Source organism: Sander vitreus, chromosome 17, assembly GCF_031162955.1.
Source record: "Sander vitreus isolate 19-12246 chromosome 17, sanVit1, whole genome shotgun sequence".
In the NCBI taxonomy this organism is placed as follows: domain Eukaryota; kingdom Metazoa; phylum Chordata; class Actinopteri; order Perciformes; family Percidae; genus Sander; species Sander vitreus.
This window is the reverse complement of record NC_135871.1, coordinates 25064434-25091526: the sequence shown is the minus strand read 5'-3', so window position 1 is coordinate 25091526 and position 27093 is coordinate 25064434. Positions and strand designations below refer to the sequence as shown.

The 27093-nt window shown below is 41.3% G+C and overlaps 1 protein-coding gene across 1 annotated transcript; it reads left to right on the top strand.

Moving 5' to 3' along the window:
• Positions 1-370: 370 nt before the first annotated feature.
• LOC144532893 (actin-related protein 2-A) lies at positions 371-18837 on the top strand. Its single transcript, XM_078273847.1, has 9 exons — positions 371-505; positions 3837-3947; positions 5869-6084; positions 6391-6463; positions 7729-7865; positions 8389-8538; positions 10279-10424; positions 11480-11612; positions 17180-18837. Exons 1-9 carry the CDS (start codon positions 458-460, stop codon positions 17348-17350), a joined length of 1185 nt encoding a protein of 394 aa, XP_078129973.1. The 5' UTR covers positions 371-457; the 3' UTR covers positions 17351-18837.
• The last annotated feature ends 8256 nt before the right edge of the window (positions 18838-27093 follow it).

Genomic DNA, 27093 nt, shown 5'->3' with positions numbered 1-27093 from the left:
CATTACAGTAAAGTGATTTTCTGAACTTACCAGACTGTTGTAACTGTTCTATTATTTGCCTTTACTCGCTTAGTCATTATATCCACATTACTGATGATTATTTATCAAAAATCTCATGTAAATATTTTGTGAAAGCACCAATAGTCAACACTACAATATCGTTGCGGTATCGATATTGAGGTATTTGGTCAAAAATATTGTGATATTTGATTTTCTCCATATCGCCCAGCCCTACACTGCATACACAAATCCAGGACCTTTGTGTTAGCAATGCGATTGTAAAAACAAGGAGTTTGAAGCTGAACATTATTGGAGGGAGTGACTGACATTTGAACGGCTCTGTCACACACCGGATGAGCACCCTACCCTTCCTCCTCTCGCCGGGTTGGTGTGTGTCTTCCTTCCGGCTTGCCGAAGAAAGTTGAGGGAGGTTCAGCGGCAACTGGGCTTTAACATAATGGACAGCCAGGGAAGGAAAGTGGTAGTCTGTGATAATGGGACCGGGGTAAGTTTGCTGCTTTGGTTTAACACGCTCTCCATCCGTGGCTCTCTGTAAACGGTGCCGTTGTGTCGAACGATTTGCTGAAACAGGAAGTGGGGTTGTCAGCGGCCAAGCTAGCTAGCGTTAACTGGGTGGATGGGTAGTTAGCTAGCCTGTTAGCCAGCTAATTTTCATTCATCCAGACCCGACACGAAAACAGCACGTAGAGTGGGTTTACATGTCAGTATAAAAGCTGAATACACAGCTCTGGCTATATCTCTCACAGCGGCGTAAACTCCACAATTAAGGCTGACGAGTAACTGTTCATTTGCTACCGACGGTTACGAAGCTAAGGCAGCTAGCTAGCCTGCTAATTTACTGCTAGCATTTAACAGCTGGCTGTCTGGTTTGCAAGTATTCTTTTCCCAGGATCGTGAAGGCATGTCCCGCCCTACTCTGCCTTGCTCTACCTCTGATTGGCTTACTCTGACATTCTTACCCTAACCCTGAGCAATCCCACTCCTCTTGCCTTAACCTAACCAACCCAATTAGAGCAGGTAACGAGTGCTTGCCAATCAGAGGGTGAGTAGGGCGGGTCATGCCTTCCCAAAGCTTTCGCCATCCTAGAGAAAAAATCTCGCGTTTGGTTCACTGTCTGGCAGCTGCGTCGGTCATATCAGGGATTTGTTTAGCAAACGATGCAGGATTTTCAGATTTTGTATTTCTGTTGCACATTTGGTTTATTTATTAAGCACTGTAGCTAGATTTTGTCCTGATACTCAACTTCAGGTGGGCAGTGTCAGGTTAATGATGAATCACCTTTGTTTCCCTGTTCAGCAGCTAGCACCAATTTCACGGATATAACGTTACATTTCAAAATGTTTGTCACACCGGTTATACAAGTACTAACTAGGGCTGTACTATAAATCCTTTTTTTATCGTCATCGCGATATCAACTTGCGAAAAAACACATCGCCAAAGACAGTTAGTTAAAGTTAGTTTTAGTTAGTTAAGAGTATTATTAGAAAACTGCACTTTAAAATATATTTCTTTGGTGCCTTATGTGATCTGTTCATGTTCAATTTGTTCAATAAAATAATGTTGAAAATAATTTTCTTTACGTTTTTTTTAATTCAACAAGCAAACATTTTAATTTTAGTGCAGTATACTAAAAGCAGCAGAAAGGCGAACTGAGTACATTTTAATATCTGTTTATTTATCCTAAGCAATAATTTTATCGCAAATCTTGTATTTTCCTCATTGTGCATACCTAAAAACCTCTTTATAGAGTATGGTACAAACGTGAGAATCTAATACTGGAAGGCTCCTTTAAAAGAAAACAACTTAAAAGTAAGTAGAAAATGTAGGGGGCATATTAAAATATGATAAAATAAGTAAATAACAAATCTAGGTCACTACTGCCTATAGTCAACCCCCATGAATAATCTAATTTAGAAGAATCTAAAACGAAACTAATAAACCTTTACACTAGAACGGGGTCTCCCGGAAAGTCGCCCTCCTCCTACAGCGACATCTGAAATTTCACCTAACTTGCAGTTAGCAAGGACTCTGGGCCTTGGAAAGACCACACCCCATTCCTTTTTTTCATATGCAGATTCGTTCTTAATCTGCTTTGTTTGAACATTACTTCACTGGACAGATGAGGATTGCCATATACTTTATGAAAGTATAGCTATGCAATAAGAAACATTACAAAACTGTTTCTACTCCCATCCAGCTTGTAAAAGTAGCTTTAAGTAGCTACTACATTGTTAGCAGCTAATGGGGATCTGAAATAAAGAAATAACATGCACTTGGCTGATCTGTGTTTACGTCAAGGAGTTACTCATTGCACACAGGTAATACTGCCTCTTTTGGATTGCAAGGACTTCCTTTCTAAAACTTGCCAGCAGTCAAAGAGGATGTTGGCTCAGCATGTTACTGACTAATAAGGCTTTTTTAGATTTAACTTTTTACAGAGCCTTATGCAAAGCTAGAAAAAACCTCCCCTGTGTCAGGGTTGAACTGAGAAGTCAAGAGGAAGTGAGACGAGTCTAAACCACAGCCACATACATCACCAGCACATTTTCAGAGCACTGATACATGTTGTTTCACATCATAGTCAATTATAAAATCTAACTGTTGAACCTTGCTTTGTAACAGCTATCCTACCAAGCACATACAGCTGCAAAACCACAACAACTGAGTTGTTTGGTTTACTTGTAAATTTCACAATTTTCCACTATAAAAACGCCACGGAAGTTGAACTGGTTCCGTAAGATAATTAATCAAAGAATCCAAAAATTGCACTAGAGACAGAATCAAGTCACTTCGCCTGTTACTCTTACAATCTTCTTTAACCAAATTCCTTTGTTAGGCTATAGACTTTAGGTCAGGGCAGAGGGGTAATGAACTGTGTACGGATTCTAAAAGTCTACTCTAGTTTGTTAGCTTTGTGGCTCATCTTTGAATGTACTCATTCACATTATCAGTTTGGGGAGGAGGAGTCTCTATTCACATTCTCTCGCTCTCTGTTTGAGGTCACACAAAAAGTACAAAGGCAGAAGAATCCAACATGCAATGTTGCGATAACAGGCATACATTAATTAAATGAAAGGATTGCAGAGGAAGGACTGTGCATGAATGTGTGCAACTTGCATGCACGGGAAAAGGTGTTAGAGCTAGGGGGAAATATGAACACAACAGCGTTCAAACTGACAATGTGACAATACACATAAGTTCCTAGTCTTACAGTTCAATGAAACGATTCTTTGAGCTCATGTAACTTTTGTAGCTGAGTGACCTGCTTGTTTTTCATGTCCACACAGTACTAACGATTGTCTCTGTGGCTATATGTTTTCTAAAAATACTGTCACACTATTAATATAGATTTCTGATAGGACTTTATAACTTAAGAAACATTGAGGATCCAGAACCATCATACTAACATCCTATTAGGGATTTCTTTTAATACAGATTTGAGATATTAATACAATTAATGAAAAATAAAATAATAATGGATTTTTAGATGAAATTAACCAAATTTTCTTGATAAAGGCTAAGGATCAGCCTTAAAAAAAAACAATACATTTTATGTTTACTACCTTTGTGCTGGAGACTACATGTAAAGAAGGCGCTGGCCGTAGATGATGATTCTCAGACACACGCATGGAGATTCCGACACTGTAGCATCGGTGATTACATTTTTATCTCTCTCTGAATGCTAATTAAGCCCACTGTTATCAGCAGGATGACCGTGATGTCTGGCTGTATTGCACAGTTTATCTCATCAGTACTTGAATGTATTTCCTCACATCACTTCCTCTGCACTCTGGTTCTTGTCTCTCTCTTTTAGTTTGTCAAGTGCGGCTATGCAGGCTCCAACTTCCCAGAGCACATCTTCCCTGCGCTGGTTGGGAGGCCCATTATTCGCTCGACAGCCAAAGTCGGAAACATTGAGATCAAGGTACGAGCTGGTCCTCCACCTGATGTTGCTGGAATGAAAGTTTAATTTGACCAGAAAGTCTTGGTTTCAAGTTTGAACCTGGTCAGGAAACCACTGATAAGACAAAAATATAATCTGCAAATGAGTGAAAAAGCAAGATATATGTAATCACACACAACAGAGCAGAGTCAGTTTCTAATGTAAGCACAATGTCAAAGCCACAGATTGTCTAATTCCCCTCTAAAAGATCTGTTATCATTGTGTAGGGAGCTCCAGTAAGAGTCCCATTCAGTTCTGAAATCTGTTAGATAACCAAATCAATCCTCTAACCACGAGCTACACCAGCTTGTTGTTGACATCCTCCCAGTACCAACTACAGTACCTCCAGTGCATTCCTGCAAATGTGAAATATTTGAAGAGATCGTGGAATCTGGATAAAGATCTGTTGATTACGCAGCTGCAGTCTAAATTTATGACAGTTTCCCATATATTTCTCCTGTTCTTTCCAATTCTTTTGTTTATTCATTTTATTATTTTATTTTTTATATCTACCTTCCTCTTCCTCCATGTTTTGTTCCCTCCCGATGAAGTAGAATGCCCAGAAGATGGTAAGTTCAGGTTGGTGTGTGCCTCCTGTTCTTGCCTGCTCCAGAGAGTTGTGTAATGTTTTGATCTCAACCGAATTAAACTCTTTCTTTGTTTTAGATGGGTTTGTTTTTGTGTCCAGTGTCTTTTCTTCATTTGTTTTCTATCGTGTTTTCTTACTCACACAATGATACCATTCTTCTACATCCCAACTAGTTGCCATTGAGTTTGAGTGTTTGCCAAATGAGTGGCAGAAAGTCAGATAGATATACAGCCCCTACGTTAATGCACTCCTCTCTCCAGGCTGAAAGTGTTGCAGAAATGGCTGTGATGAATCAAAGGCCAGCTGTTATCGATGGAGTGCTAAAAGAGATTTTGGACCGATTCCATTTTCAGAGGCCGATCTGCTGACGCATCCCGACAGATACACCCCCCACCCCCACCGCTCAATCCTGCTGCTATTTAAGGACTAAGATAATCACAACAGTTTTCTGTTAAAAAAAAACCCCCAAAATGTCAGCTGCAGCTGGAACGCTTGGTGCTAAATGATCAATGCTGTGTACCTATGCATCACAGATCTGTTTACCTCACTGTGATGACGCCACAAACCTATCTTATTTAAGGAATGTCCAATTTAGAGCATTTGCTTCAGTATCTCTGGGTGTTTCACCTTTACAAATGCAGAGGAAGTGTCCACACTTGATGGTGCATGGCAGACAGCTGAAAGTGGGAGACGGAAACACATCTGTTTTTCCTTTTTCCTTTATTTTCTTTTAAATTGAGACCACATGGAGGCAATGCCTATGACTGGTATTTTGTTAATGCCAAAGCACACAGGATGAACCCATAAAATGGCTGCCTTCACTAGGCCTTTGATGTCTCCAAGTGGAACGTGAGATGCTTGACTGTGTGGCTAACACTGAGCTCTAACCCAGCGGTTGTTTACATTGCCAGGCTGCCTTGCATGCAGCTAGTTGAATGGTGCTAAAACGAGTGGTTTACTGTAGCTAGAGGGAAACACAAGTGTTTCCAGGTGTGTAGATGCATGGTAAATAATGGCTTGTTTTGCATGCTGGGTAACTGAGTTTTAAAAAAACTACTTTGGGCGAGGACATTAATGCAGCTGTTGCCATCTGACAGATGACTCGGCTTGATGACCCAGTTTCTTTGATTTCATGAGACTAGCAGGCCAAGGGGACAAGTTAAAATGACAGATTTTATTGCCCTCATCCAATACTCAGTGCTCATCCCCACTCTCAGTGATCCTGAATGATCCCAACTGGCTTTCAGAAGTGGAGGGCTACACTGCAAAACTTCTGACTAGTTATCCCTGTTGACCTTTGACCTCTCCCTCCAGGACTTGATGGTGGGGGACGAGGCCAGCGAGCTACGCTCCATGCTGGAGGTCAACTACCCCATGGAGAACGGCATCGTCAGGAACTGGGATGACATGAAGCACCTGTGGGACTACACCTTCGGCCCAGAGAAGCTCAACATCGACTCCCGCAACTGCAAGATCCTGCTGACCGAACCACCCATGAACCCCACCAAGAACCGCGAAAAAATCATTGAAGTATGTTGACATTTATTTTTGTGTGTGTACAGCTTGGAAGTATTTTTGTAGTTGTGTGAAGGGAACAACAAAAAGGGGAAATTTACAAGTTTATGCATTTCTTACTGTGGGTTTGAAGATCTTTTTGACTCTGTGTCACCGATGAATGTTAGGCTATACTCATTCACTCTATATCCAGTTAATCAAAGTATAGACTTTATACATTACGGATAATGTTTTTTTTTTTTTGCATGTGTTGCCAGCTGTACTGTTTTCATCAGCAAGTAATTGTACCTGCTGTCTGACATTTTCTGTCTTCTCCTACAGGTGATGTTTGAGACTTACCAGTTTTCAGGAGTCTACATTGCTATACAAGCTGTGCTGACGCTGTATGCCCAAGGTAGGAAGTCCAACATGCATGCTTGGGCTGCAAGTCTTAAGTTTGAATATCACAGAGATTTCCAGGTGTCCTATTTTCAACAAACCTCTCACCCACAAATTAGATTTCCTCTGACACCAGAAGTGTATCTTGTATGTTATAACGGGTAAATTATTAGTAGTTCAGCAGCTCAGTGACAGAAGACTTCTCATTTTAATTGCGGAAATATTCTGGTGTGGCAGTGTTTAACTACCACACCTTTGTCAAATAGTTTGTGCAAAGATTTGTTTTATGACACTACTTAGGTACCAGACATGTTATTCTTCACGCCAGAAAGTCTAGACAGTCCCGTGAACATCACTTTACACTGTTCCACTGACACGATATCCTAACATTATCTAAAGTGTTGGGATTAGTTAAACCCCACCTGTGTGGTGCTTCAAGCAGGATTAGATGAACTCTGAAACTATTTGCCCCTACACTGAGACTCCAACTCAGTTTTGAACACAGAACCCTGCATGAGGTCTGTGCACTGCTCTATCATTTTGTATCGGAGTCTATTACAGACTGAGATGTTATTAGCAGTTAATCGTTACATTAGATGTGTTATCTTTCCAGGATTTGTGTGTTTACCCAGCCAACGGAAAGCTAACAATAAGTAGCCCAAAGCACACACTGGACAAAACTCGGACACAAACGCACCTAGCTTGGTAGAATTGTAGATTATTAACAGACTGATCTCAATAAGTGGCGGATGCATGACACACCTATTCGTATGCCATTTTGGCGCGTTATCAAGGCGCATAATGGCTTTTTAGCGTGTTTATCAACGCCGTTTGGCCTCCGTTGACTTACATTACCTTGCGATTGCGTGTCAATTTACGCCAAGGTCTCCTGAGAAGATGACGTAGCGTTAAGAGCGACTACGGTATGAAAATCCGCATGGGGAGGTTGGTTGGGGTGGTGGATGGGTCAAACAACACAGGACTTTCACCCAGGAGACCGGGGATCGTGTCCCGCGTGTCACGTTTCCTAAACCCAACTGACGCTTTCTTTTCCTAAACCCAACCGTCACGTTCTTCTTTTACTAAACCCATTCGTCACGTTCTTCTTTTACTAAACCCAACCTGTCCGCTGTATACAGGTAGACATAATGCGGATAGCTCAAAATGCGTACAGATAACATGCCACTTGGCTTTAGAAAGTGGCGTGTATGTTTCTGCGAAGTCATGATGTCACTATGTGTGTGTGTGTGTGTGTGTGTGTGTGTTTTTTCTGGGTTTTAGGCCTTCTGACCGGTGTGGTGGTGGACTCGGGTGATGGTGTGACACACATCTGTCCAGTGTATGAGGGCTTCAGCCTGCCTCATCTGACAAGACGCCTGGACATCGCAGGCAGGGACATCACCCGCTACCTCATCAAGGTATCCAGTCAGTCATGACAGGGCGAGACAGAGTAGCAAAGAACTCAACAAAAACTAGCAGTGCAAACAAGGTAGTTAGTCAGTAGAGTATATACTGTATGTCATTTTGATTGTTTTAAAAAATGATGTGGATTGATTTTCAGATGGTAGATTCTAGATAATAAAATGTAGTGGTGCTGCACTATCATAATGCACATGAGAGCCATCGTTCTACTTAATTCATAATTTATTGCATTTGTAGTAAAACAAATACGTCTCTTACAGAGTCCAGTCTCTTTACATGGGCTAGAATAAAAAAAAAAAAAAATCCAGAATGTTTTGTTAGTCTTGTTGCTGTTTTAGGAAGGGGAAACTAGCATCATCTTCTTTCTAAAAGGAAGTAACAGGGTCTTAACTTTGAGGAGATTTGACAGTAACTAGTTCTTGTTTAATTATTATTTGAATATATACATCAGTAGTAACTCAAAAGAATTAGGCTTCTGACCTTCCTCTCCGCTATTTCTCTACCATCCTCTTCCTCCAGTTGTTGTTGTTGAGGGGTTATGCCTTCAACCACTCTGCAGACTTTGAGACCGTGCGTATGATGAAGGAGAAGCTGTGCTACGTGGGCTACAACATCGAGCAGGAGCAGAAGCTGGCCCTGGAGACCACCGTGCTGGTGGAATCGTACACGGTATATATTCACGTTTTTCATTTTCAACATAATGAAACACTGACTGAAATCTGCTTAGATTCATATTTAATAGAACATTATTTTAATAAAAGCTACCAGAAGTGAGCTACATGTACAGCATCAGTGCTGTACATTGTTTGTACAGTCACTCTATTAATACTTTAAAAATGTGGCTTTTTGTTTGTAAGGGTCATTTCACAGACCTGTTAAACTGCTGCTGAGCTAAAATTGTAACCTGGTGTTTGTGGTTGTCATTTCATCAAGTGTGCAGACACAGCAGCCAGTGTGAAGCCAGACTTAAAAGCGAGTTGCTGCCCTCGCATGGACATTCTGTGCATTATTCACTCAGTTGGCATCAAATGGGGGGGGGGAGGAACTGGACAAAAATGAGAAACATAGCAATAGGTAGTAAGCCCAAACATTTAAATAAAGACATGATAAATAATTTCTGCAGTTTTATTAAACTCCAACGTGTCTCCCCTTGGACGATCGTGGCAGCGTGCCATGTCATCTCGCTCACTGTTTCCTGCTGTCACCTATCTAATAAATATGCCATAAAACAATAATAAAAAAGAACACCTCTAATTGAAGAAATAGAGGAATGAACTAAATCAGAGACTGAGACTGAATATAAGGATAAAGAGGACAAATAACGTCTTTCGGATACAGATGTGCAATGACGGCTAAAAACAGAGTTTACTCCAAAAATGGGAAAATCCGTGTTTGTTAGACACATTAAGCAGCTGTTTTTTTAATACGTTGGCCATTTCACCATTAAATGGCAACATATTTCCAGCCCTACTTTTTTTTTTTTGTAAAATTAGTTGTTTTTATGCACACAAGTTTTACATTTCTGCTCAAAATAGCATTGTAGAAAGAATCCCTCCCGAAGGATTTGTTACTCAAAAGTGGCAGTATTTTGAAGTAATGAAAACTAATGGGGTAACTAAATCTGTTTCTGCACTGAGCTAAGTAGCCTACCACATGCCCATTGTTGGTTCTGTTGGCTGCTTTAGGACAGGGCAGTGCTGCTGACTAACTGTTTTCTCTGGGACTCAAACATATGGGGGTGCAGAGCTCCTCCTCCAGGCTTGCTTTTCTTTCCAAGGCCCTTTTCCCTGCAGAGGGAACCACAGAATCTAAACGCAGGTCCTGAGGTCTGTGTTACTGCACGCCTTACCGAGCACATGTTGTGTCTCAGAGCTCACCGACCGTGTGTGTTTGGATTAGTGTAGGCGACCGTGTGTGTGTAGGTGTGTGAACATGGATGTGTAAGTATCGTTTTGTGTGCCGAAAACAAGGAGGGCAATGTAACTGTGGCCGAAGGGCCCTGAACTGTGCGTTACATCATTTCCTGTGCAGCCACTTTGCGGCGGTGGTTGGGCTCTGCTTCCTCCCACTGCCCTCTGCTGAATGAAGCCTTTTTATAGTCACACACACATTCACTCTACTCAGTTTGGAGCCTACACTCTCGGTGCTTCAACTTGCTGTACAATATTATCAGAGTCTTGGAGGATTTTTAACCACAAGACATGCATACATTTTTCTTTTAAAAGAGTTTATTGAGATGTTATGACATCCTTTCATACCTTGCAAACAACCATTGAATAGTATCATTTTCAGTTCTTACATTCAGGATTTATGACTCTATTGAGTCATACATTAAGTCCTACCTCTTTAGTGGTGTCATATTTTATTTTTTCTGTCTCTTTTCATCTCCTCCCTCCCACGCATCTCCAGCTGCCAGATGGCCGTGTGATCAAGGTGGGAGGAGAGCGGTTTGAGGCCCCCGAGGCTCTGTTCCAGCCCCACCTCATCAACGTGGAGGGTGTCGGAGTGGCGGAGCTCCTCTTCAACACCATCCAGGCAGCCGATATAGACACCAGGTGAGGCCACCGAAAGTGTACGGGTGCACTCCAATGCCGATAAAGACGCATCAGTATATACTGTACTGAAGAGTGACCGAGTGTTTCCGCTCCAGCACACATTACTACACAACATTGACAAGCCCCAGCACACAGCCGGAGACATGCAAGATGGCGGTGTCGCCCAGCAGAGCTCCCACTGAAGCAATAGAGGGTTTTAGATATCAAAGAGTTCTGTATTGAATGGATGAAAATTGATATTTGGGTATCTTAATGAGTGGAAATGTTCAAGAAAATGTACACTTGGAAACCCAATACGTCATTATGCATTCCTTGCTGTTGGAGTTGAATGCTGTATTTTGTAGAATATACCTTAAGTCAGTGGTTCTCAAACTTTTTTCAATAATGTACCCCTTTTGAATTGTTTCTTTAAGCCAAGTACCCCCTGACCAGTGTCAATCATTTTTGGTAGAAAAGAAAGTCTATATAAAGAGCAACAATACAGCGCTGTCAGCGATAGATTTACTAAACAACAGCCTTGTACCTGGAAAACATTTAAATGCTAATGAGAAAAGGAGACAAAACCTTGGAAAAAAGATGGCGGAAGGAAGTAAGGCACGAATAGGTCGAAAATAGTATCAGAAACTTCAAAAACAGTGACATAACTTTGAAAAAAGTGAGAAACTTGTAAAAAGTAGAAGGAAGGCAGGAATAGGTCCAAAGAAGGCGACACAGATGTCACATTTTTGGTAGGGAAAAAAAAGTCTACATAAAGAGGAACAATATTCTGGATAACAGCCTTGTAACTATTAAACAATGTGTTAAATATCTCACGTACCCCCTGCAGTCCTCCAAAGTACCCCTAGGGGTACATGTACCCCCATTTGAGAACCACTGCCTTAAGTCTCTGAGGGACTCAAATCTGCCTTTAAAGTTCATTTTCAACATTTGTCGACTTAAAATGGGAAAAACTTCGCATTGGGGAAGGAAACTAGCAACGCTACTTCTTCTCTTCTTATCTGCGTGTTGTTGGGTCTCTTCCTGCTCTCACCCTCTTTCCGTCTCCCTGTCATCAGGTCTGAGTTCTACAAACACATCGTGTTATCAGGAGGATCCACTATGTACCCGGGCCTGCCGTCTCGGCTGGAGAGGGAACTCAAGCAGCTGTACCTGGAACGTGTGCTCAAGGGAGACGTGGACAAGCTTTCGGTGAGATATCGACCCTTTTACAATGCCTCATTTATAGTTCTAGCTGTTGACTGTGTGAAGAGCATCACGGAAGGGCTCTGAGCTAAAACGGCTCAGATGTGGTTTACAGTTTGACTTTGAAAAATTAATTTGAGCTCAAATTAGAATTTGATTAGTGTCACTTGCACTGCGACCAGTGTCATCTAAAAGAAGTGTGTCGTTGAACGTTCAGATGAGCCAAACGTCTGTTGTTTTTTTTTTTACTGCACCTGGCCCCTCAGTTGGTGTGAATTAGTATTTCCAGCTGATGCTCTGGGTTTGTTTAAGTTGGCCTGGGCGGAGTTTGCCACATGTGAGAGAGCAGTAAAGTGCCAGAGAGCTGCAACTAACCGCAGGGAACATATTTGGGCCAGTTTAGTGTGCAAACGGTGACCGACACCTGACAGTATTCCCTTTGTCCTGATGAGGTTAAATCCCACACACTGAGAGTTCACAGCAGAATACATTAGACACCTTGAGTTATGTCTAGTTACTACTTCAACCGTGTCTGTCTCTGTACACGTCCGCGAGGTTTAGGAGCAAAGTTTACCATCACGTTTGGTCTCAGACTGGTGCAGTGTACGTAGACCACCACCAGGGGGCGGTATATGTCAACAGACATTAATTTAACTTAAACCGAGCACTTTCATAACAACATATGTGGGGTTCACTTCCCAATGATAAATATTTGGTTTGGAAAAATATCCATACATTACATTTTCACTTCAGAATCCCAAAGACCCTGATGATTTTAGTCTGATTTGATTTAACGTCTACAGATGACTCATACGTTTGTCATTATGTCTTTATATGTAGTGATAGTGTTTTCACATATATCTTTCATGAAACGTAACTTAAATGTTTGCAATTTGTAACAAGACAGAGGACCTTTCGTATTTTTAGCAAAATCCCCAAATACTTTTTATACTAAATATTTGAAAAATGGCTGTTAGGAAGTTTGTAGTTCACTCTTTCATAGTGTTTAGTTTTAATTGAAGTCAAAAACGTTTAACTCAAAACTTTTTTAAATCATCCCTGTTGTTATTAGCAGTGAACTGCATATTACAGTTCACTGCTATTCAGCTATAAGCTCCTGCTGATCTTCCAAACACTCACAATATGGTTAAATACACTACCTTCATTTGTAACGTGCACCTTTTTATCTGTTTGTTTGTTGCTTACAACTCTGTTTAGACAGCTAGCGTGAGCACCAAACAGAAGCCTAGCTTTTGCCCTATTTGGTGAAAATATGAGTGTTTGGAACAGAGAGAGCGCAGAGAAGTGGTTTGAGAAGTTTGTATTGATGTCTTGATGCTTCTCCCATCCTAAAAACTTGTCAGTAAGTTATATCTGACATAAAGTGAAGCCACCTTTTTATGCTGATTTTGAGTGAATTATCACTTTAAAGCTGCACTAATAGTTTGATATTAACAAAAGATCGAATTATGTGTAATGTGTCGCTCATAGTGACAATCCACAGAGAAATTATCACCCGATGCTGCGGTTTCCTTCAGCTTTCCAGAGCCTTTTTTAGCATCTTTAAGTTTGTTGTTTGCCTGGATAGCTCACCTGGTTGAGTGTACGCCCCATGTACAAAGGCTCAGTCCTTGCCGCAGCGGTCGTAGGTTTAATTCCAACCTGTGGACCTTTGCTGCATGTCATTCCCTCTCTCTCCCCTTTCACATCTTTAGCTGTCCTCTGTAATAAAGGCCTAAAATGCCCCCAAAAAATCTTTAAAAAGTTTGTTTTGGTTTTATGATCCGAAACTTGTTGGTGGAGACCAAAACTGAGCTAAAGGAGAGTGAATGTCTGACTTCCCAAAAGAGACTAAAACTGACTACTTCTACTGGATGTTGAATTAGCAACTGTTTGATAATATCTGAACTATTTCAACTTCAGAAGGTGATAATTTCGTCAATACAGTATTGTGTTTTCAGCTTCCCATGTGGCCAAAGAAATCTGCCTATATATTAATGCAGGTGGAAGGACTGTATGTCCTTAATATTTAATGTCAAAATGCTACATATTCTATTAATATCCTCATACAAAATATCCCATATACAGTAACAATATGACACTGTTACAGTAATATACACATCGAGTTTTGTTCCCTCAATTGTTTTTTTCTGTTTCAAACCCAGTTCAGTCAGGAGTTTTAAGTTTTACTCCAAAAATTTGTCCCTCCAGCCATTTTGGGATTTATTTAATATTATGTATGTTGCTAACTCAGGTTGAGCCAAGCCATAATTATGACAATTGTTCTCATATTAGCTATGGCACCAATTCCATATTTTGATTTGAATGTACAAACACTAGCAGGGTATCTGCAGTTTCATTTTCAGAGGTGGTAAATATTTGTTTTTTGCTGGCGGTCATGTTAGTTATATTATGTTTTTATTGACTGCAGGCTGTTGGGGCTAGGCACCACCTATAAATTTAAAATTGGGATTGTTTTGAAAGTGGATCGTTCATGCAGGAGGCTGTTGAATCCTTCTTTTGTGGAGTTTCATTTGGCAACATCACCTTCAAAGCCCTCCATAATCTCGCTCCTCCATACCTCTCTGAACTCCTTCAGCCCTACACTCCATCCCGTACTCTCCGATCCTCCTCTTCCTCACTGCTTTCCACTCCTGCCCGCCTGTCCACAATGGGGTTTAGAGCCTTCAGCCATTCTGCCCCTCGCCTTTGGAACTGCCTCCCACTATCCATCCGTACCATAGAGTCTCTACCCACCTTTAAAACCTCCCTCAAAACCCACATGACTCCACTCTCCATCAAAATCATGGATAGATTGCTTTCTCTTAAATTTCTATCTCAATGTGTTTATCAAAAACCTACTTTTTCGAACTCCTCCTAGACCGTGCAACTGATCGGCACGAAATTTGGCAGGTAGCATCTCCAGATGGGCCTGACAAAAAGTTAATAAAAAATATTTTGATAGGATAAAAATTGCGCATATTACGCACAAACAAATTTGTGTAGCTAATTATGAAAACACCAACTTTGCCATATCTCAGCCAAAATAAATGCTATCAACGCTAAACTTCAGATTCTTGTTTGTCGTGACCCTCTGGAGGTCGCTCACACGTTTTACAAAAATTGGTCACTAGGGGGCGCTACAAGTACAAAAAGTTTATATCTCATGAACTGCTCATCCGATTTTTGCCAATTTGTTGGGTACCATTTAGGGCCACTCCTGAGGCCAACCCTAGAGTGGGGTACTGAGGGGTCAAAGTGGGCGTCGCCTATGGGACCCAAGTCCAAATTTACTACTTACACTAACGTGAACAACGTAAAGTTTACAGGGTAGATAGACAATGAGTCATGGACCACACCTACCAAGAATTACATATGTGAACCACTAGGTGGCGCTATAATGTTGTTTTTGCCTTGAAGTCCCACATTACACATCGCACATTAGAAATCCTTACATCCACGTCTTCCTTGAATCAAGCTGAATCACATGATATAGGCCACGCCCATTTCCGCTCAAAAGTTTTTTCACAATATCGCGCAATGCGCAAAACCAACTTTTTCGAACTCGTCCTAGGCGGTGTGACAGATCAGCACGAAACCTGGTACGTAGCATCTCCAGATGGATGTTACTAAAAGTTACTCAAGTAATTTTACTACGTTAAAGTATGCGCATTTGACGACCAAACAAATTTTCATAGCTAGCTACCACACACCGAGATATGATATGATACATATCATATCTCGGCCAAATTAAATGTTATCAGCAAAGAACTTGAGATCGTTGTTCAACATCCCACTATGATGCTCTGTACCAAATTTGGCGAATATCGGCCTTTAGGGGGCGCTGTAAGCAACGTTTATTTGTTATGGCCAATAACTCAATGCATTTAAATGGGAAAATTGCAATATCTCTGCCACAGTAAATGCAATCAACATGGAACTTGTCGGCATGCCGCTCTGAGGCTATGTACCAAATTTGGGGAAGATTGGCCATTAGGGGGCGCTATAATCAACTTAGATGAGTTTTGGCGCTTTTACTCAATCAATGTTAATGGCATATTTGCAATGGGAATGTACCACAGACCTTGCAGCTCACACTTCTCAATATTTACTGATGTTTCCCTCCTACCGTTACATTTTGTTTTTTGCTTTCGCGTGCTTCCCTGGTTTTCTACAATAAACAAACTTCTTAACCCACCTGACACAGTTTCTACAACCTACACAGTGGACAAATGCAACTCTTTTCTCTCACTTTTTCAATCCAAAATCAACACCATTCATAGGCGCCGATACCGTGCAAAAACATTGCAGTTGGTGCTAAGTGGAGCGTCTGTCATAGTGTGATTGGTTATGTTGGTGTCATTGATTCTTAATTTCCCACGAAGCACCCACGAGGAAAACATAAATCGGCGCCTATGACGCCATTTGCAACAACTTGACCACCTCCCCTGCTCCTTCAACCACCACACCTGCCTCCCCCCCCCCCACCCTCTTGGTCACTCTCTCATTTCTCTCTGCTGTTCCCCGCGGTCAGGGGGGTTAAGAAGTTTGTTTATTGTAGAGAATTGTTAAAGGTGGTCTGTATATGCGTGGAGATGAACTGTTAACCGCTACATTTGCAACGGCTCACGCCTCTCAATATTTTCCGACGTTTGCCTCCCCGCCGCCCAGCATCGGGGTTCCGCTTTCGCGTGCTGTCGGTGGGCGACTGGCGTGGGTGGCTTGGGCCCCGTCATAACGGCTTGCAGTTCTAGTTATATTTGCCTTTTAACTGTATTTTTGCTTGTTTTAACTGTAAGATGTCCTTGAGTGTTATGAAAGGCACCCATAAATAAAATGTATTATTTTATTATTATTATCAACATCAGACCTGTGGCAAACTACTGTCACTATTGCTAGCTACAGAAGTTTATCTGTGTTTTAAGCCCCCAACGTCTCCTTCCATGCAGCGCTGCATGGAGTGTACTAGGATTAGGCAATGGTTAGGGTTGGGTGCCTTGAAGTCAGCAGTCGCAGCGCTGCCTGGAAGTAGACGTTGGGGGCTTAAAACACGCTACAGAAGCCATAATGAGCTCATTGTCTCATTATGGGCAATTTTAGCAAAAACCTAAATAAAACTTTATTTCATTATTTGAATTATCTGTCCGGCTTTGCGTCACATAAATAGGAATTATTTTTGTAATACTGCTGGAAAGGACTGAAAAAAGTAATATAAATAATTCTAGGTCATTTTATCCGACATGCATATTTGGGCCGATAGCCTTGTGAAAGATGTATTAAATTGTGTTTTATGTGATAATAAAAAGATCTTTAAAAAGTGTTCAACTTGAACCCTGCAGAAACCCTCATTGGTTTTCACATTTTTATGCAAATCTCCACGTTGTCCTGAAAACTGTGCAAAATAAAGTTCACACCGATTTAGAAAAACATGAAGATGTTGATCACATCCGAGTTGAGAGACAGAAAACATTGGGACAGTTGGAGCTGCAGTGTGAACACAGCCTTAGACTGCAGGACACTTGTTTGTTACATAGGGCCGTCTTTTTATGTCTCTGTGTCCCCTTGTCCTGTAGAAATTTAAGATCCGGATCGAGGATCCTCCCAGGCGAAAGCACATGGTGTTCCTGGGCGGAGCCGTGCTGGCCGACATCATGAAGGACAAGGACAACTTCTGGCTGACCCGGGAGGAGTACCAGGAGAAAGGAGTCCACGTGCTGGAAAAACTTGGAGTCACCGTCAGATAAAGCACTGGACGGACAGACCACACACACACACACACATATACAAACACACACGTACATGACATACACGCATCCCCCCCCCTCGCCCACATCGCAGAGTATATATCTATTTATCCCTCTTCTTCTCTCTTTCGGCTCTTGATACTACTCAAACATCAGAGGGAGTCAGGCCGTTACCACCACCTCCTCCTCCTCCTCCTCTCTCTCCTCTGCCTTTCTTCTCTCCTGGTTTGGAATTGGCTCACGCTTTTCCTCGCAAGCCCACGAGAACCAATTCCATCTTTGCAGATTTTACACTGAAACCCCACCTTGACTTAAACCACGAATCGAAAGGTTAATGTTGCCCTTCTGGTGTATTTTTGAATCAGATTTTCACTGAAGGTTAAAACCAGGGTGGGAAATGTTAATAACTCTGCTTGTTAGCCTCCAAATAGGTTTGTTGTGAGTTAAACTTGGCAGGTTAACCCACCAGCCACTGCAGTGAGTGTTTTTAGAAAGTTGAGTTTCCTCCCTTGATTAAACCTCCGGAAGGGGATAAATTGATGCAAAGCTTCTGTAAATCTGTAATATCACAATCAGGGTCCACCACAAACAGCCACGGGCCGCTTTCAGCATCTGTTCCAGGTGAGCGAGAACTGATCACATTTTTATGTCGGTTTTTTATAAAATAATATCATGACTTTTTCTTTTCTGGGAGAGGGATTTCTTTTCGTTGTGCTGTTCCTTTTTTTTGTTGGAGTTCAATTTATTCTTTTTAAAAAAAAAATGTAAAAAAAATTTCATTGACATTTTCTTTTGTTGCTGTGCACTACTACCATTGTAAATGGAGTGTATTGTGGTAACCGAAGTTGCTCCACGTTTTTTTTTTTTTTTTTTTGAAGAATTGATGGTTGATTTATAAAGGGACAAATACACAAAGGAAAGCCGCTGAGCTTGACATCGGGTGTGTGACGGTACTTTGGGGTTTGTGGGCGGTGACAGCCTCGCCTCTGCCTCCTCTCTCTGTGTAAATCTCAAGCTGAATGAACGGGTGTAAGCAGTTGAAGCAAAATTACAAGCTGTGACGACGCCATAGCACCTTACCCGTCGTATTCCTTCAGATCCACGACAGCACGGAGGCAGTTGCAGGTTGGCGATGAGATCGGTTTGAATCTGGGCGCAGAGCACCGCAAAAGTGGGACAAAATAAAACGGTGTTTTATCGACATTGAAATACTGTCGAGACCGTATTTAAGTTCTCCAGTCTTTGGCTCCCAACGGTTGACTTAATGATTACTGGAGGCACTTCTACTTTGAGTACCTAAAATGTGTTTTGTTTTTTTTCTTCCTCTTTCCATGAACGTCTATCCAGTGCCAAGTGCAGTTAATGTTAACTGGATCTCATGTGTTAATGTCTTTCTTTTGTCACTGTTTTTGTTTTTTATTTTCCTGTGTTGTTCATAGCATAACTGCCTAACGCTGATTTAAATAAAGAAAAGTGATTTATAAGGATGTTTGTGTGGCAGGTCCTTCTTTTTGATACAAGAAGCAGGTTTACTGATTTTAAATGAAAAAGAATGTATGGTGTAAAATCTGGAACCAGAGTGATATCAAAAGACATGTTCTGGATTTTATTTGCTTTAGTACACATGTAAACCCAATGTAGTTCACAGTAAGGCTGCAGCTAAGATTTTTTTTTTAAATTATTTTACAATCAAATGATTTTCTTGATTGTTTAGTCTACAAAAGTGTTAAAATGCCAATAATGATTCTTCAGAGCCCAAGCTGATGTCTTTTTGTCCGATCAACAGTCCAAATCCCAAAGACAAGAAAATATTTTAAATTATTGCTTGAAAAATTACTGAAACTGTTGACTTATAATCAAATTATTGGTCTAATAATCATTAGTAATCATAGTTCACACACAACCGTGGTTTGTAGCATGATCATTTCCAGTCCCCTTCAAAAGATTGGTAAAAAATCACGTGTACATGATCTATGACTAAACTTAATTCAGTTCTTATATTTAATTAACAAGAATAATTCCTGTGTACGCACATGAGTCTTGTTGCCCGGACACCATGAGCAACCTATCTGACACCAATCAAACAGAAATCAAGCATTAATGTTTATCAGTCTGAAATAGTTTAACAAAACAAGCCCAAGTAAGATATCTACTTAGCTCCCATGTCAACATATCCGTCTCCATGACAACTGGGCTCGAGGAAAAAGCAATAGTTATTAAGTGGACCTAAATAAATTGAGATTGTTTTCCAAGTCAGAAAATCTTAACCTTGTAAAGACATGATCCACTTGTTGACATGCAGACAGTCAACTCAAGTTGTGAGTCATCTTTGGGCTGAGTGGAACAAATTGATAAAAAAAAAAAAAAGAAGGAAAAGTTCAGTGATTAACATCAGCAAAATCCCAAGCCAAGCTGCCACACCGAGCCGATCTCTATCCACTGCTGCGTCTGTTTGGTGCTCCGGATGGCTGCCAGCTTCATGTTGGATCTTAAAAAACAAGAAAACATCTCCTGCTCATCTTTAAAGGCAGTGACACACCAAGCCGATAATCGGCCGTCGGACAGTCTGGCGAGGTCGGTGACTCGAGTCTGTTCGGTATGTTCCATGCCGTCGTCCGTCCGAGGAGCTGTCGGCCTTCATTTTGGCCGACCTGACATGTTGCGTCGGAGGGCGGGCAGTCGGATTCCATGACCAATCTGATTGGTGGAGTGCTAACCTGGAAATGACAAGCGGGATTAGCGTGAGTAACGCCTCTCAAAATCTGACGAAAATCTTTTAAACTGACCTTTGTCGATGTGAAATGAAGACAGATTCAGCAACTGCACGGCCTATTTATCGCTTAAAATGTTTTCAGAAACACGTTTCGATGAACTATTTTAGTAAAATATGAGATCGTATTCTGAACGAGCCGCCATGACAGTCTGTCTTTGAATTTCCGGAGAAACCAGACCCACGTGACGCATTTCATCCAATCAGCTGCCGTCGGCAGTCGGCATCGCTTCGGTGTGTTCCGAGGTACTTTTTTTGGCCAACTCGGGGAGGCAGTCAGTCCGACTCTTTTCTGCCGAAGGTCGGCCGTCCAGTTGGTGTGTCACCGGTTTAACATTTAAAGAAGAAACCACTAACAAAAACATCATGCAAAATATTAGAAAGCGGTGATGCCCATCACAATTTCCTTGTGCTTAAAGGACAAATCCGGCACACAATGAACCTAGGGGTTAATAACACGTGTACTGAGTTGACCGTTCTCTGGGATTAGTTTTCATGCTAATCAAATGTGACCAGTTTTAGCGCAAACTGTTAATTAGCTTATAACGCTAGTCGTCAGGGCATGGGTAAAGTAAAAAGAAATCGCTGTTTCTATACCACTAACAAGGCTCAGAATAGCACCACACTTCCACGGTAGCAAAGATAGTTTAGGGACTGTTCATTACTTATTTCAGGGGCCACCGGAGGAGTTTTGGGATCTTTAGTCAAAATAGACCTGACCCTTCCTTCGCCAGCAACACATTTTGGATGACCCTCTGAGATGATGTAGAAAAAAAGGGATGACCCTCCCCATCAATTTATTGATGCCTTCTGTACTGGTTTGTGATTGGCAAAGAGATACAGATAAAGATAGATTTTTTACAGCCATGACATACGTGTCTAAACCTCTGCATTCTCATCTTACGCATCACACTCCTCTGTTATGGTGTGGAGGCCATTTCAGTAGATTTACTCACTAACATTGTTGTGGAAACACAATAAACATGGAAACTAAATGCACGCTCCCTGCATTACTGCATTACTTCAAATACTAAGTTACTCATCTAGTAAACTAGTATTCACATGAAATAAAACATTAAGACCATTCAGCAAAGCACACTGGGTAATAACAAATTCAACACTGGTTGCTATGGACTCGTCACTAGGCTTCCTCAGTCATTGTATATTTTAGCATATAGGTAAAGCTGCCAAAGCTGAACATTATCCAAAACTCCATCTCTCAAACGAGCGTCAATTTGGGAGCTTGCATGCTACCACTCCTTCCTTCTCAAATGCCTTGAAAAAGCTGTAATTTATATATTTATATATATATATATATATATATATATATATATATATATATATATATATATATATGTAATATCACCGTGACAGAAAGGATATTTGAGTCGGGTATGGCTGCAGCCTGGAGACCTCCCATCTCAGGGAAAAGCCCTCCATGCTTGGTGCAGTCCACAAGCTTTGACTTTTCAAAATAAAAGCTTGCGTCTGGCCTGTTATGTTTTCGTACGGTGTTTTGGATGTTTTTGAACTAAACAGTATGGCAATCATGCTAATGAATAACATTATTTTTTCATCAGATGTCTTAGTTACAACACGATGGAGCTAGCAAAGCAGTTTTGTGTTTATATGTGCGAGCGGGATTTATTCAGTTTGGGAAATCCCACGGTCTCTAAAGCTACAGTTCAAATTGTCTGGCTGACTAAATAGGGAGGGACCCATCTGCTAGCAATAGGGGCCGAGACTGAGAGAGCTACATGGAGCTACATGGATAAATATGTACCAAACAAGCCACATTGAAATGTTGCTGTTCTCATGAATACAAAAGTTGGGTGACCCTCCCTCCTAGACTAAAAAAAGTGGATGACCCTCCCCTCTACAAAGAATAAAAAGACATGACCCTCCCCTATTTTCCTCCGGTGGTCCATTCCATAAATACGGTAACCTATACGGTCCCTTATAAAGACAGTACCGTTCATGCAGGCGCCATCCTGGGAAAACAGTCAAGACCAGTCGAACCACAAACGCCGTGTAACCAGTAACCAGTAACATAGCTCAAGCATGGCGTTCGTTGTTCGACTGGTCGTGACTGTTTTCCCAAGATGGCGCCCGCATGTATACACGGTACTGTCTTTATAAACTATCTTTTTAATAAACACTTACAAAGTTCTCAATGCTTAGGTTTACATGTAGGGACCCTCATTATGCTACCCTGGAAGTGTGGTGCTATTTTGAGCCTTGTTAGTGGTATAGAAACAGTGATTTCTTTTTACTTTACCCATGCCGAGACGACTAGTGTTATAAACTAATTAACGGTTTGTGCTAAAACTGGTCACTTTCGATTAGCATGAAAACTAATCCCAGAGAACGGTCGACTCGGTACACGTGTGGCGTCAACAGTCCAAAACCCAAATATATTGAGTTTACTATGATTTAAAAAAACAAAGACAAGCAGAACATTCTCACATTTCAGAACCTGGAACCATCAAATGTTCAACATTTTTGCTTGAAAAATGACAGATGAATGGTTGTTGATTCATTTCCTGTCAGTTTTCTATTTGTCAATGAATTGATTAATGATTGCAACTCTAGTCTGGAGGTGAGATTAGACAGGTTCACAGACAAACTGCATCACCAGAGGAGAGGATGGAGGTCTGGGTGTATGGAGGTGACTGAGGCTCGGCTACAGAGGAGGAGGAGTACTCTGCACACACAGACCAGAAGGAGGAAGAGGAAATGGAACAGTGGCAGAGGACTGGCGCCACCAGAGGAAGAGGCTCTCTTTTCATGCCTGAAATAAAGATCTCACCCAGACTCTTCCGGCCTTATTCCATTTTTAATCCCTCGACTTTTGCCACTTCCCTCTTAACCCTGAACTGTCACATCTAAAGCAGCGTTTGAAGTTCCCTCCCCATCAGAGCACAAACAGAAACATCACCGGGTCTCAACAGAGAGGACAATTACTAAAATACTTTGGTGCCGTTTTAAAAGACCGGTACTTTGCTTGAGACTTTCATCATTACCTTTACTACCTCTCAGAAAGAAAACATGTACTTTTTACTCCACTACATTTAATTTATCTGACAGCTATAGTTGCTTTTGACTCTACACGTTTATACATTCAATATCAGATAAATTAGATGCATTTTGCCCTAGTCAAGTAAAAATCGCAACTTTTCTCTCAACAATCTCAACTGTTCATGTATTTACACAGAAAGCATTTTTCACAAGTGATTTTTTGGGGCTTATTTTAACTGATTAACTGACTACACTACCATGTAACTCATGTTAAAGGGGAACTATGCAGTTTTTTTTAGCTTAATTTACCTTAACTGAACAGCTTCGGAACCATTGGAATGGTTATATGACTTTTTCCGGGTTGAATGGTGGTCGTCTCGCTCCCCCCTAGCGCCTGTGAACGGAAAAACCACCCTTGCAACTTTCGGCCAGCGAGCCACCAGCCTCAGCGTCAGGAAGTATTGCGTGATATCAGGTCTCGCGATGAAACAAATTGCTTCACGACACTGCACACATACGCCCATTCAGGAACCGGCTAACAAGGTAGCGATGGAGTTTTTCACACTATCGTCATGGCTGTGCCGGCAAAAAAGAAGCAGAAAGCTAGGAAAGCATTGCCGGAGGAACAGAGAAAGAGGAAACGGCAGACTGACCGAGCGAGGAGTCAGACACGAGTAAACATAGGAGTTGTCAAATATCTATTCCAAAGCTGTAGGGGGAGCTCTATAGAGAAACCTGCGTGCAAAAAGCGAAGAAATGGCCAAAACTGCATAGTGCCCCTTTAATACATCAGTAATTAGCAGGAACCGTTCTTCACTATCAATACTTTCACTTTTGGTGCTTTAGTACATTTCAAAGCTAAGACATGTACTTGTAATTAACTTTTTGGAGGACTTGACAAACATACTTTTAAACTGACTTTATTTGTAGTACTTTTCTGAACTGGTATTAGATAAACAACTTTGCACAAACCCTTACCAGCTAAACATTTTCCACAGGGTGGGAGTAGAGAGATGTTTTCCTCTGCATTTTATCTCAGGTGCAGGGTTTGAACTCAGTCAGGCAATGCTTAAACAATTATCTGGTTCCTTGTAAGCTTTCCTTCTGCAACATCCCTGCTCACTCAGTGTAATTTAGACCTGACAGGGAAACACAACAGGCTGAAATGTTAGAATAAAAACTCAGTCGTGAGGCGGAAAACATCAAAATTCTGCCTATCTTTGGACATGAGACCACAGCACTGGTGTGGGCCGAGCCACCCAATCCTGTAAACTTCACTGGGAAGTGAGCGCCGGTGCTCCGTGTACCCAGAGAGGGGCCACACTGACCCCATTACATGAGCAGATATCTTAAATGTTTGCACATGTGGACTGTGATGCTGTTTGCAGCCGTTGAGCTGCTTAGCAGGCCCCCAAAAACCCTCCGGGACCTTCTTTTTCTTCTCTTTTCTCTCTCTCTCTCTCTCTCCCCTCCCCCCTCTCGCGCTCCATCATTATCGCCCACATGCTTTTCCAGAGACATCCTGAGTGAAACAGCTCGACGTCCTCGATGGCTATCACATGTTCTGCTGAGGAGGGAGGCAGCCGGGGAAAGACATCTTGAAGAGAATGAAACAGGGTGTCCTCGGCTGAGGTTATTTTCTTTGTGCTTTCTTTCATTAAAAACTTTACAAGGCGTTTTGTGAATCTAACTGTGGTAGTTTTTAAAACATAAGAAACTTCAGACCTTGATTGACATCCTTTCTCCCTAGCAATTTTATTTCTCTAAACTATTTGTTGAATGTGTATGAGTCTGTCTTTGTTCAAAATATACTTTCAATGAACCATAGATACTTAATAAGGGACTTTAAGTAATGACCTGCTGTCTGTTCGGCCTTGCACAAATGCAATTCATTAATTCAATTATCTCTTAGATTTGCTTTGCCACAGGAAGTGATGTTCAGCCATGTGAAATTTGGATGAAATGTTCCCTTCAGGATTATTCCTACTGGCTTGGTGACCCCCTGACTTTTGCGTTATCACCACCAGCAGGTCGACATTTGACTTTTTTCAATTTTTTGGTTCATGATCAAATAGCTACTTGCAAAACTAATGACATTCACATCATCTTGCACTGTGTTTTTGATTTGCGTTGAGCATTCAGCTCAAAGCACCATTGTTTATACAGCGTCACAGTCTTGTTTTTGCCACAATTTCTTCTCCTGTAAATGAGGATTCTTACAGTTTTATTTTCCTTGTCAATGTCCATTTACAGTAATATCCGTTGATGCATTTTGTTCCTTTAAAGAGCTGATTTGATGCACTGATAGAATACATTACCTAAATAGGTAGAATATGGAAGTTAATGATAATGCATGCAGCAAAGCTGCGGTTTGATTTATGGGGAAGTTCATTCAAACAGAGAGTCAAATTAAGCAGCAGACTTGTGTGGTTTCACTGTTTTATCTTGTTTTATTGGAGGCAGAAGGTAAGACACACGTCACTTTAGTTTTCTCACAGACCTGGCCACCCTTCAGTATCTACAAAGTACTTCCTGTTCCTTCTTGAAAGCAAGAGCTACATCCATCATACATGTTAGAAACAGTTATTTAAAAAAAACAAAATAGAAATAAAAATGTACAACATACACTTGATATATATAATATAATTTTTGCTCTTTTTTTTTTTACAGAGGTAAAAATACTAAGCATAAAAAAAGGGGTCTAATTCATTACAGGGAGTCATTTCTTTTAATTTTTCAATTTAAATACACAAGGAGATAAAGAGGATGCGTTCAGGCACTTGTAAATGGCTCTGACATGAGAGGACAAACTCAAACACCAGACGACACGAAGAAAAAAGATTAAACACTGACACACACACACTTTCAAATGTGATTGGTCCCGTCCCTGATACATCATCGAAGGATCTGATTATACTGGAGGTGTTCGTATGTGATGGCATATTCAGCTGATCCCAGTAGTGTTGGATCAAGGAGCAGGAGAGGGGGAAGGGATGTGGGACACACACACACACACACACACACACACACACACACACACACACAGGACAGGATGTATGAGACAGACACAACCAGGGAACGGAAAAGGACATCCTCAGGCATTCTGTATTTCAACTACAGTAAGTGACATTTCCTTGTCAAAACAATCAGGGGTGGATATTTGTTTCCAGCATTTCAGCTGTCTTTCGGACTCCCGTTCTTTTCCAACGGGACCCTACTGATGTACTTCTTTTTCTTTAATTCTTAAAAGCGTATTGTGTTCCTGGTCATATCCCCTAATGATGCCATCAACCGGGCTTAGACAAAGCATAAAGCACCCAAGCGGTTGTCAGTTTAGTGTTGTGCTGTCACCGTGAGGGTCTGATTGACCGGCTGCAGTGTCACTCAAACAGCAGGTGACACAGGTAGGATGGCATTTTTTTGTTTCCCTTCAATGCCAGAGTATGTGCATCAACACACACACTATGACCCTGAATAAACAAACAGTAACGGTTTCTTTCTCGGTCGAGCTGTTGTGGAACATCTCACGTTACCCATTGCGGGCATGATGACGTACCAAGTCTGGCATGAAGGAAAACCAATATGCTGTAGGACAGAAGGATAGCGCTCGCCAGTCACAACTGTGGTTTCAGCAAGTTGTCTCTCGTGTAAATCTAACATTTGTATTTGTTTTTATTTTGGCCTTAAAAAGGAAGTTTGACATTTTTGGAAATAGTCTTATTTGCTTTTTGTTAAGAGCAAATTACCAAGAGGCAATAGGCGTAGCATTAAGACTGGGAAACAGCTCACTAATTAACATGTCATTTGTATCTCGTTTGAACAATTTCTAACTGGGGGGAGTTACTGTGCCTGGCCAAGAAATAGTCCGGGCTAAAAATGTGTTTTGCACGGATTAAACAGGTTGGTTAGTGAGCTTTTTACCAGTAGTTGGATTATGTTACTTTTGGACAGAACA

Excerpts from the sequence above, each read along its gene's own strand:
- LOC144532893 (XM_078273847.1), top strand. The coding sequence starts at position 458 with ATGGACAGCCAGGGAAGGAAAGTGGTAGTCTGTGATAATGGGACCGGG. Across the intron at positions 6,464-7,728 it reads GCTGACGCTGTATGCCCAAG|GCCTTCTGACCGGTGTGGTG; the intron begins GTAGGAAGTCCA and ends TCTGGGTTTTAG. Across the intron at positions 7,866-8,388 it reads TCACCCGCTACCTCATCAAG|TTGTTGTTGTTGAGGGGTTA; the intron begins GTATCCAGTCAG and ends CTCTTCCTCCAG.